The sequence below is a fragment of the Oncorhynchus gorbuscha genome, linkage group LG10 (genome assembly GCF_021184085.1).
Source record: "Oncorhynchus gorbuscha isolate QuinsamMale2020 ecotype Even-year linkage group LG10, OgorEven_v1.0, whole genome shotgun sequence".
NCBI lineage: Eukaryota > Metazoa > Chordata > Actinopteri > Salmoniformes > Salmonidae > Oncorhynchus > Oncorhynchus gorbuscha.
Genome location: NC_060182.1, coordinates 64456153 through 64468585, shown reverse-complemented (window position 1 = coordinate 64468585; position 12433 = coordinate 64456153). Strand labels below are relative to the sequence as shown.

General features: G+C 44.0%; 2 protein-coding genes across 6 annotated transcripts in view; one reads left to right on the top strand and one right to left on the bottom strand.

The window, feature by feature from the left end:
- Positions 1 to 6395, top strand: part of LOC124046348 (palmitoyltransferase ZDHHC14-like) — a 122354-nt gene extending 115959 nt beyond the window's left edge. For 3 of the 4 annotated variants that reach the window (XM_046366631.1, XM_046366632.1, XM_046366633.1), the window contains exon 10: positions 5048 to 6395. In XM_046366631.1, the coding sequence (XP_046222587.1) occupies positions 5048 to 5482 (435 nt within the window). In that variant the 3' untranslated portion in view covers positions 5483 to 6395. The remainder of the gene's footprint in view (positions 1 to 5047) is intronic. The other variant, XM_046366634.1, reaches the window with a different exon arrangement.
- A 526-nt stretch (positions 6396 to 6921) lies between these two features.
- On the bottom strand, positions 6922 to 11399 carry LOC124045229 (galectin-8-like). Of its 2 annotated transcripts, XM_046364503.1 has the most exons (9): positions 11213 to 11399; positions 10764 to 10852; positions 9531 to 9741; positions 9160 to 9279; positions 9021 to 9056; positions 8813 to 8901; positions 8483 to 8648; positions 8128 to 8320; positions 6922 to 7990 (listed from the first exon to the last, which is right to left on the bottom strand). In XM_046364503.1, the coding sequence occupies exons 1-8, from the start codon at positions 11249 to 11251 to the stop codon at positions 8171 to 8173; spliced, it is 900 nt and encodes a 299-aa protein (XP_046220459.1). In that variant the 5' UTR covers positions 11252 to 11399; the 3' UTR covers positions 6922 to 7990; positions 8128 to 8170. The 2 variants fall into 2 exon arrangements, with proteins under 2 accessions (XP_046220459.1, XP_046220458.1); XM_046364502.1 differs by having other exon boundaries at positions 6922 to 8320.
- Between the last annotated feature and the right edge of the window lie 1034 nt (positions 11400 to 12433).

Here is a 12433-nt window from a genome sequence, read left to right as displayed (position 1 = left end):
GCCCTTGCGTCTGCTAAATGACTAAAATGTAAATGTAAAAATGATTAGATTAGGAGCAGTGGTCAGATTGTGGGGCTTTTGGATGTGCATTTGTCAAAGAGAAGCTTTCGACTCGCTGACATTGGGATCAGGCTAAAGCTAAACTAATCACGATGCAGGTTTGCCCGTGTTAGAGGATCGCTCCAGTTGTTTCATTACTATAGGTTGATGTAAATACAGTGTGTTGCTTTCTTAATAGCTCCATGTAGATACCAACATTTCTCTTCTCTCCCAACGTCTTTCTGTCTGTTCTGGTAGGGTCTGACTGGGGTTGCACATTTTGGGGAATATTCAGAGGTGATAACTTAACGTGGGAATTAACGGGAATATATGCAAATTAATATTAATACTATAGATGTTTTTTGCATTGGATATATTTACCATATCATATGGAGACAAACACACATTTTACCTTATCATAAGTAGACATAATTGCAAATGATTAAATCCTTACAATAGAAAAAAAGCTATTTAGTTACGAATTGAACTATAATTAAATGAGTTGATTCTTCACATGGGGTGATTTCACTGAACAACAGAAGGGAATATTGAATGATCCCCAATGTTAAATGTTAAATGTTAGTCTAGAAACTAAAGCTTTTATTGTCTTCCTCTCAGGCTTCCGTGTCTTCTCCCTGGACCTCCTCAATGTCCACCTCTTGAACATCAGACTCTGAGGCCTCATCTTCACTGTCACTTTCCAACCTAGTTGAGGATGGCTCGCTGTCAGGCTCAAAAAGCCTCAAATTTGCCCGGCTGGCCACCAATTTTTCAACCCTTGTATTGGTCAGGTTGTTGCGTGCTTTGGTGTGTATGTTCCCAAACAAGGACCAGTTGCACTTTGAGGCGGCTGATGTTGGTGGGATTTGGAGGATGATTGAGGCAACAGGGGAAAGCGCCTCAGATCCACAAAGTCCCTTCCACCAGGTGGCTGATGAGATATGTTGGCACGACTGCCATATTGCATCTCCATCCCAAAGCCCTTGCTTGGAAGTGTACTTCGCCAGACTGCCAAGAACCTTGCCCTCATCCAGGCCAATGTGACGAGACCCATTAGTGATGACACCATAGGCCTTGTTGATCTCTGCACCAGGATGCTCTTGCCAGCATACTTGGGGTCCAACATGTACGCTGCGGCTTGTATGGGCTTCAGGCAGAAGTCTTCACGCTTTTTTTTATGTGTTTCAGAACTGCAGTTTCCTCTGCTTGGAACAACAGTGAAGTGGGCAGGGCAGTACGAATTTCTTATTTTACATCTGCAAGCAGAGTCTGAACATCACAGGATGGCATTATCTCCCTCGATCCGTACAATGGCTACTGCTATAGGTTTCAGTAGTTTCAGGCTGCTTACCACTCTTTCCCAAAATAAATCATCCAGGAGGATCCTCTTGATGGGGCTGTCCATATCGGCAGACTGTGATATGGCCATTTCTTGGAGAGACTCCTTCCCCTCCAGGAGACAGTCAAACATGATGACAACACCACCCCAACAGGTGTTGCTGGGCAGCCTCGATGTGGTGCTCTTATTATTCTCACTTTGCTTGGTGAGGTAGATTGCTGCTATAACTTGATGATCATTCACATACCTAACCATTTCCTTGGCTCGTTTGTAGAGTGTATCCATTGGTTTCAGTGCCATGATGTCCTTGAGGAGCAGATTCAATGCATGAGCAGCACAGCCAATGGATGTGATGTGAGGGTAGGACTCCTCCACTTTAGACCAAGCAACCTTCATGTTCGCAGCATTGTCTGTCACCAGTGCAAATATCTTCTGTGGTCCAAGGTCATGATGACTGCCTTCAGCTCATCTGCAATGTAGAGACCGGTGTGTCTGTTGTCCCTTGTCTGTGCTCTTGTAGAATATTGGTTGAGGGGTGGCGATGATGTAGTTAATTATTCCTTGCCCACAACGTTCGACCACCCATCAGAGATGGTTGCAACAGTCTGCTTTCTCTATGATTTGCTTGACCTTCACTTGAAGTCTGTTGAACTCTGCATCCAGCAAATGAGTAGATACAGCATGTCTGGTTGGAGGGGTGTATGCTGGGTGAAAAACATTCAGAAATCTCTTCCAATACACATTGCCTGTGAGTATCAGAGGTGAACCAGTTGCATACACAGCTAGAGCAAGACACTCATCAGCATTTCTCTGACTACGTTCCTCCATTGAGTCAAAAAAAACTTCTGATTCCAGGAGGACCGTGAGCTGTTGCTATCGATAAGGTGTCTGGTTCATCATTTTCTAGAGGTAGAGGGACTTTTGTCAGAGGTTGCTTGTTGTGAGCGCTGAGGGAACTTTATGCACTTGGCCAGATGATTCTGCATCTTTGTTGCGTTCTTCACATATGATTTGGCACAGTATTTGCAAATGTACACAGCTTTTCCTTCTACATTAGCCGCAGTGAAATGTCTCCACACATCAGATAGTGCCCGTGGCATTAAAAAAACGAGTAACAAAAAACCCAAATACAATTCCATGTAGAGATAAATAGTTAAGCAGTTATACTAAACAACTCCTTTTGTAAGATAAACGTTTTAAAATGAAACATATGTTTCAGTTAGTAGGCTCAAGCAAGCTAAAACCCACATGGTAGCAAAAAACGCATTAGCTGAAATTAACAAGTTATAAATTATTTAAACACACTTTGCTGTAGGCTACTATTTACTAGTTAACAAAAAATGATGTATGTCATATAAAATATATTCACCCCACCCAGTATTGTAATCAAAACCAGAAAGCATGTAGTCCTTGGCTCAGACAGTGTAGTAGTGTTGGCTCAATAGCATCTCATTAGTGTGCAAAATCTTGAATCGGCTGCACATGTGATGCAAGAGTGCACTGCACATGTGATGCAAGAGTGCACTGCACATGTGATGCAAGAGTGCACTGCACATGTGATGCAAGAGTGCACTGCACATGTGATGCAAGAGTGCACTGCACATGTGATGCAAGAGTGCACTGCACATGTGATGCAAGAGTGCACTGCACATGTGATGCAAGAGTCCACTGCACATGTGATGCAAGAGTCCACTGCACATGTGATGCAAGAGTCCACTGCACATGTGATGCAAGAGTCCACTGCACATGTGATGCAAGAGTCCACTGCACATGAGATGCAAGAGTCCACTGCACATGAGATGCAAGAGTCCACTGCACATGAGATGCAAGAGTCCACTGCACATGAGATGCAAGAGTCCACTGCACATGAGATGCAAGAGTGCACTGCACATGTGATGCAAGAGTGCACTGCACATGTGATGCAAGAGTGCACTGCACATGTGATGCAAGAGTGCACTGCACATGTGATGCAAGAGTGCACTGCACATGTGATGCAAGAGTGCACTGCACATGTGATGCAAGAGCACATGTGATGCACCACTGCACATGTGATGCAAGAGTCCACTGCACATGTGATGCAAGAGTCCACTGCACATGTGATGCAAGAGTCCACTGCACATGTGATGCAAGAGTCCACTGCACATGTGATGCAAGAGTCCACTGCACATGTGATGCAAGAGTCCACTGCACATGTGATGCAAGAGTCCACTGCACATGTGATGCAAGGATGGACTTTGCATGCAGAGGGTTGCAATTCCATTGAATCGGGATAGTTTAACCAAAATATGCCACAAGACCTATAATTGCCTTGTGTATCCCACAAAAAAGGTTCACTGTTATAAGCTAACTTTTTTGATGAATTTAAGCAAAATTCCCAGGCTTAACATCAACAACATTCTGGAAAGTTTCCGACCCATTGCAACCCTAGGTCTGACTCTGATGAACCAACCCTCTCAGGCTGGAGTGTATTTCTGGTCGGCGCCCTGTACTGTGACTGTTCTGATCCCTCTGTATAACGCTCTCTGAAAAGCTTATTTGTCTCCAGGCCTGGCTGGTACCAGCAGACAGACTGTATTGTAGACAGTAGGCCGGGGTTCTCTGTCAGTGAGCTCTCAGATCTCTGCTTCCTGTAGGGATGATACCTACTGGCTGGAGCAGGCCCCTTCAGTAGCGATGTCTCAAAGGAGAGACTAGGCGTCTGCGATGTGAGAATAGCCTCTCGTGTCAGGCATCTATGTGCAGAACGCACTGGACAATACAACTTGAGACGAATGTGAGACTACTAGCGGCTAAGTTTGAGTCCAGTGGTTGAGTTTGTTTCTGAGTGACTATAAAAGAAGCCAAGCTCATAAAAGGACATCAACTGATATGAGAAACTTAAGTAGTCCTATAAACTAACACTCTTAACCTGGTGTGGTTATGCTTAGCCAGACAGGTGATTTGAGGAACAGATGATCTTCTATTACTTTAGTCTCCTGTGAACGTGAGATAAAGAAGACCTTTCAAAGCACTAATGCCAGGTTTGTCATAGTGGATCACCAAAAGGTTTCCCATTGATTTGTGTGTGTGTGTGTGTGTGTGTGTGTGTGTGTGTGTGTGTGTGTGTGTGTGTGTGTGTGTGTGTGTGTGTGTGTGTGTGTGTGTGTGTGTGTGTGTGTGTGTGTGTGTGTGTGTGTGTGTGTGTGTGTGTGTGTGTGTGTGTGCGCGCGCGCACTCTGCCTGCCTTTCAGTTTTGCACTTTGCCACTACATCTGATAATTATTAGATAGGCTATAGAAGTGCTCAAACAGTGCACTGCTGGCTCATTCCATGTAGATGTTTGATTTACATTTAAACTATTTAGGTTCCAGAGACATCAATAGCTGACTTAATGGCCCCGCCGTCTCAACTTCATGTATTGAATTCACCATGTGCATTTGGGTCACTTTGAACACAGTTTTTTTTCTCTCTGGTGATGGTTTACTCTAACACAGTTACTAACACCCCATGTTCTCTTCTTAATTCATTCACTACACTCGTCATGTTAACCTCTTGCTCCTTTCTCTGTCATCTGTTTACCTTCCTCTTCTATCACCCTCACATTCCCCTCCAATCCCTCCCGTTTAACATGTCTCGCTACTCTCCCTGCACTCGTTCCTTTACTCCCACTCTCCATCTCTCCCATCTCAGTGTGATCAAGCCCAGTGCATTCAGAGCACCAAATTCGTTTTGCAGGCTGCTGCCACACCCCTGCTGCAGAGTGAGCCAGTCATCCTCACAGACGAGGCGTTTCTACCAGGCAGAACATCATTAGGGGGTCCCTGCTCTGGAGCCCTGCCACTGGGGGGTCATCCGACACCTCCTACCTCCACCCCCAACCTCAGCTGTGACAACGACATGCTGCCTCTCCGGAACGAGCAAAGCGACGGGCTACGACACCACCACACGGACGGGGGCCACCACCACTTCCTCACGCCCGAGGAAGCTCCCTCGCCACCGGGCATGCTCCCCTGCGGCAGTCCCCTGGGACACAGCCACACCATACAGGGCTTCTACAATCCAGCCAGCCAGGACTCTCTACACGAGGACTCTGTCAGAGGCCTGGTCAAACTCAGCTCTGTCTGACAGGGGGGGTTCACTCAAACATCCCTCTGTCCCCCAAAACGCTCCTCCCTTCCATCCACACCCGTGCCAAACAGTGGGTCGCCCCAACCCTGAATGTCTGTAACCAATATCCTCTCCGTCCACTAAAATCACAGGACTTGAGCCTCTAAAAGACTGTGGTACTATTTGGGAGCAGAACTGACCTGAACTGGGACCTTCCCTCCTCAGCCAACAACTTGCCAAACCTCTGCATCATAATGAGGGTTGTTGCTGGTGAAGGGCCCAGGGGACTTTGCCATATCATAAACAGTCACAAACGTACTGTTTTCTACTGAAGCATAGTCCACTCTCCTGGGAGGGGGACAGACAAAGGATAGGAATTGAGGAGGAAAACAGAAGTGGTAGGTGTATGGCTGTCTGTCAGCTATTTTAAAGTCTAAAAAAGTGTTGTGACAGCTGTTCCTAAATATGTTAAAGAAAAGCTGCTTTATTTCTGTCATGAATCACGATTCTGGCATTTTATTTTTTTGTACAACGGACTGTGGCCTACTTGTTGATCACTAATGGACAGTGTCAGCCTTTTTGAGGACATTCCGGTTGATAGTCGACAGTGCAATCAGTAAACAAGAGTTAGTGTCTTCATGTTGCTAGCCTTAGTGGAGTTGCCAACGACCGGATGTGTCCGGTTTTCAGGGATAAAGCTAATTCACCCTAGCTTCCTTTTCCGCTGAAACCCGGATGTGGAAACTCCGCTCAGGCATTTTCTTTTATGCCTGCTGCGTTAGGTTATCATGTTGCATATCATAATTCATTTCTTATTTTTAAATGACATGTTAAAAAGATTTGGTATTGTGTTGTGCCATACTAAGGTTGTTTTTCTCTTCACATTATACTTCCTGTGGATATATTAATAAAATCACATATTTTTAAGGTACTCGATTCTCTCTGTTGAAGCCGAGCCCCAAGGTGACCAGTTGAAAGTCATGTGTCGACTTCATCATCCTTTGGTAGGTCTTGAAATAAAGGTAGCCTTGTGACGATTCAACAGTATAAAATCATTGTACATGGTGTGTTGACGGTGAGTCCTGCTGTAGGCTGGTCTCATGTAGTGTTCCATTAATCTGGGGTCAGATGCCTCTGGATCATAGAGACCGGGGAAAACAAGGGCTCTCTGTCACCAGACATACTCACCTCATTGTGTGCACACAAAGTCAAACGAAAGGGACTATAGGCTTTACTATTTTGAATGTGACGAAGAAAACTCCCATTGGACAACATCACCTTATAGAAGAACCTTTGCCTCTACATGGTAAATGAGTGTGGGGAAAAAAGGGCCAGTCGACTGCACCTCTTAACTTGTACCGCCATCTGGTGGTTGAAGAGGATAAATGTGCATACTGTCTATCACAGATAATTGAGGATCTGGTGGACAGATGGAAAAAAGACCCCAGAGGAATATTCCAATCATCATACATTTATTTAAAAGCACTTGGAACTATTTATAATACATTACATACAGTCGATTCTTTATATTATGTACAGCAGGCATCTACAAGGTCTCTTGCTTTGCAGATATAACCACTCACACTTGGTGCACCACTGGAGTGAGATGACATCTCAGCAGTGTAACAGTAAGACATTACTGTTAAAAACAAAGTGGGTGAAATGCATGACAAAGATCATTTGTATAGAGGTGGCAGAAATTACCAGCTCAAATGGTCAGTTGAGTGACTGTGGCCAAGCAAGAAAGGAAAATGGCCATATAGTCATAACACGGATTGATTAACACACATTATTTTCCTTGGAATCCTCATCAACCAGTGTATTTGGTTTGACCCTGTAGTGTGCTTTGACTGAAGTACACTAGACTAGATCATATGGTGGGTGAGCTGAGACAACTAGATTTGGCATTTCTGTGATAGAGTATTTGACCTTGTAATGCAGCCTTTTAGGCCACATTGGATGAATATTGAAGCAAATATTACTCGAGGCTACGTTTTGACAGGCAGCCCAATTGTGATCTTTGTTTCACTAATTGGCCTTTTGATCAATCACATCAGATTGGTCAAAAGACCAATTCATGGAAAAAGGTCAGAATTGGGCTGCCTTTCTATACGAAGCCTATGGGTCATAAATAGCCACACATGTTCCCTCAGGTACAGGAAGGTTAAATATGGTCAGGGTTTTCATATTCTGAGGGTTGCTAAGCATCACCTGTAACCACCCTATCCGTTGTTTCAACACCTGAGATGGGTGACTGGGAATGTTTATGGAATATGTTAGTGACATTAGTATTTCAGCTCCAAGAAAGGCCTTAGTTAACCCCTCCCAAATCACAGTCCCTGTAGATGTAAATTGAAATTTAGCGGCCTTCCACCAGTAAGTTAATTTATAACCCTCTTAATAGCTTGTGCTAACGTGTCCTTTGTCCTGATTTTGTCCAGATTTTGACAGGTGTAGCCAATTAAATGACGCATTGTGATCCGATCTTCCTGACCACCTCCGGAGGTAGTCAAACACCCTTTGTATCTGAAAATCAATCAAGTGTAAACATATCTGGACGGTCAAACCATTTTAAGTCATTGATAGGTAGCACCATTGATTTACGGCATCAATAATTGTCTAAAATAAATACATGAATATTCATTGGTGGTGGGGGGTGTAACCTGGCCTGTTGTCCAGAATGGGGCTCAGAGTCTATGTCCTGGGTCACCACAGCTTGACATCCATCAGTTCCAGGTCTCCCATGATCTCCAGCTGGTTGATGGTGCTCAGGTCCTGCACCCGATGCCTGTAGTCCAGCAGGTGAGAGCCGTTCACCGCCAGCTTGAACTGGTGGGGCTGGCAGAGGATAAGCATCTGGGGCAGAGAGGGTACTTGTAGTGAAAAAGACAAGCGAGAGTTCCAATAATACAGGTAAAGTGCAGGTGATGTGAGAACTGATGAATGAGCTTTTTTTTTTTAAGTAAGAAAATGAAATGCAAAAAAAATATGTCTACTGTATATTAAGAGGCAGCATACCTCAAAGTACTCCCCAGGTGAGAATGGGAAGAGGGGAAGCTCCCTCTCCTCTGGTCCCCAGGACCCACTCAGGTAGGAGTTCCTGATGACCATGGCCGACTTCATCCGGGGGTTCAGGTGCAGAGCGATGTTCTCACTGCTGCTATTGCGGAGGTTCACAGTGAAGCTGCCAGACAGGAGGTTCATCAGACCACAATGATGCAGGATATTCTACAGTGTGTTACGGATAGTGGGCACTGGGCAGTCCTGACCTTACACACCACCTCAAAAGGTACACGCTCCATTTTCTTGAAACATGGTATAAATACTGAGTTGTGTCCCATTGCTTACCTGTGTGGGTACATGCTGACCTGTCCCTTGATTGTGATGTGCTGTCCTGGACTCACCCCTTTCAGTAGACTGCCTTTGTAAGGGAGACTCTGGAAATACACAAGATTTAGGCCATGTCTGTAAACTGTTCAACATATTGATGCAACTGGTCATGTTGCCTTACATAGATGTTTTATATTTTCCATAAACTATAAATAATACAACTCACCAGGTCACCTGATTCGCCTGATATTGAATATATTGCCTATAGGAGAAAATCATAATAAAGACAGTCATTACAGAGTGAGCTGAAAAATGTTTTCTTATTCTAGTATGGACATATAGTAGAGTAATGGGGGGGTACTTACTGAGTTTGGTATGAAACCAAGGGCGTGCACCTTAACCTTCCCACTTATGGAAAGTGTGTCAATCCTGTCCAGTGGGATTCTGTGCTTGTATTCTAACAAATGAGAACCATTTACTGCTACCTGCAGGTACAAAGGAAAACATCATTCACACAACATCATATACTAAATCCATTATATTGTATTTGCTTGACTTTTGCATAATACTACTAGCTTCTTGTGACTTAACAGAAGTGAATGCACAAGCAAATGTAGGGTAGGGAGTTTTTCTTGTACGTGGCCTAATTGAAGAAGACTTTGCACTCAGTTTTAAGTCACCTTAAACAAGTCTATGTATGGTAAATCAGTTAACTCCCAGACATTGGTCCACTTGCCTTAAAGACCTCATCATGGACCAGGATGATCGTCTCGAAAGCTACTCCCTGTCTGTAGGGCAGCTGCTGAAGGGTCTCCTCCCTGCCCCAACTCTCCTGCACCAGGGAGTTACACACCACGCACGGGGAGCCCTTAAAACGGGGGTTGAAGTGGAGGGCGATGTCCGCACGAGGTTTAGTACTGCTGCCACAGGACAGGTCCATCTGGAACCTGCAGTTATCACATTGGTGTGTATTAAGAGTTTCAACATTTCTAAAAGCAAAGGTAGGGACTTGAGTCACTAAATGTATCATTTTTTTTGGTTGAACAGAGTTGGGTAAACATTTCTTTGCAAGCTTAACATGTTTTTTTGCTAGGTAAAATAATTATTTTTGTGTATTTTTTCGAGTTGTGTAAGCATATTGTTTTTCAGTTGAGCCTGAAAAACTGCTTGCTGAAGGTCTTTCCAACAACGCAGAGAGAAAAATAGCACAAGGAATAAATACAGAATGAGTAACGATAAGTTGGCTATATGCACGGGGTACCAGTACCGAGTCAATGTGCAGGGGTACGAGGTAAGTATATACAGTATGTACATATGTATGTCTAGGCAACAGGATAGATAATAAACAGTAGCAGCATCGTATGCGATGAGTCAAAATAGTGCAAAAAGATTTAATGCAGATAGACCGGGTAGCTATTTACTGAAGTATTTAGTAGCCTTGTGACTTGGACCCCCAAGTTGTTCAGGGTCCTGCTGGTTCCAGACTTGGTGCATCGGTACCACTTGCCATGCAGTAGCAGAGAGAACAGTCTGATTTGGGTGGCTGGAGTCTGACCATTTTTAGGGCCTTCCTCTGACACCTCCTGGTAAGAGGTCCTGAGCCATATGCACTACCCTCTGTAGCCCCTTTCCACTAGATCCACCCACAACCACAAAGTCAAAATTGTCTGTATCATACAAATTTAAAAAACAAAAGTGTGCTTTTTGACCATGATAAACAGGTGAAATAAGCGGAAGGGAGTGGTTTGGTCGAGAGTTTCCGTTTGCGAGCGAGGAGACTTTGCTTCCTTCCTTTGCACAAAGATCATCACAATTGTTAATGCCCCCCCCCCCCAGAAGCCAAACATGAAATTACAAACTTTAGTGACAGAATTTTTCTTCTGGGTAACCAAAATCAGTGTTAGGTTTAACCGGGATGTGGACATGAAATTAGGGTTAGGGAAAACAACATAACAACATCATCACATACCTGTCAGCATCATTGTGAACAGTGCCCTGGATAATGACTATCTCCCCAGGGTGTAGGCCCCCAGGTATGGCTCCAGTGAACGGAATCACCTGAATGGAGAGGTAAGAGAGGTGTAATGAAGGCAACACATATAGGCAAACATAATCAAATCATATTTGTTCTGTCCTACGCCATTAAGTTAACAATGCATGCAATAACCTCTATCCCATTGCTGATACACAAGATCGTATAAAATCGTTAAACAGGATTTTGGCCCGACAATTGTAGGCTACAATGAAATGACTGCAAAACGATGGACGATGTAGCTGCACATATAAGCTACCTATTGATAACAAAAAAAATACCTGCGGTAGGCTATTCAATGTGTCAGAATTATTTTATTCTCATTATTGAGAAAGGGAGAGTCTCGCTGTGAGTAGTAGAGGTAGGCTCGTGAACAAGCCTCTTACCGGATTTAGGACCGTTTGTTTCGCGTTTGCCACAGCCATTGGGCACGTTATGCAACACTACCATACAGCGGTTACTTATACCGCTAAATGATTGCAAAGAATTGCAAAGAATGTAGATCGATGTTTTTATTTTCTGCTATATTCAGAAGGCAGTTGGCATTTTCTCTCCATCTTCTATTCAATGTCCTACTACGTCACACACGCACTATGCGCAACCATGTGATCCAGGCTATGTGCTGTGATAGGCTGCTGCCACTGTATCCAAAAAAAGAGACTGGAGACAAAATCAATTGCAAAACACACATCTGTAGCATATATAGCAATAGGCTTAAAGAAAGGTAGCCTACAATAAATTACAGTTCTTAAAAATAAGGCCATATAATAAAATACAATCTTAAAAGCTTTCTTTAAAGTATAGGCTAGTAAACCAATAAAGAAAATGGGCCCCTAATGCCTAAAGAATAGCTAAAAAATAATAATAATACATTCCAAAGCGCATAACGTTGCGCGGGCACACACACACTTTTGAGTTGGCTCAATTTCGTTGCAATTATTGACACATTATTCAATAATTAATTTGTGTTACGATCAAAATGTAGGTTAGAACTCAGTTAAATTGAATGTATGGGTACCGTCTGTAGGTATCATTCAACTACTTGCCAACCCATCATGCTAAACCTTGGGCATATGACGCGAAGTAGCCTAAAATAAGTGAATGTTAACAGACTGGGACCCAGTCTAGAATAGGCCTGCAGAAGGTGGCCAAAGCTCGCCAGTTTCGTGGGAGATACCTTTATGGCAATTATGATGTCAGACAGATCTGGGTTAATCATGGTCGGCGCTATGGCAACATTCCTCTTTGATTCTATCCACCTTTATTTTGCGCGACAGAAGTCTCTAACCGGTCTAGGTGGATAACACCCAAGGTTCGTGTGTTTTGTGCAACAAGATGCACATCTTCTGGCCTGCCATTCCCTTCAGGAGGTTTTACTCCGAGGAACCCGAGCTTATTCCTCGGGAGCTTCGCAGACCCCCACCCATCAAGCCTCCCCCGGACGGAGGATGGGGATGGGTGATTGTCTTATCATCGTTCCTCTATAATGTCCTGGTACTGGGATACCACAACTCTTTCGGAGTGTACCTCATCAGTCTCCTCAAAGAGTTTGGGGAGACAAGTTCTAAAACAGGCAAGTTACCCTAAACTTCACATAATCACATAGC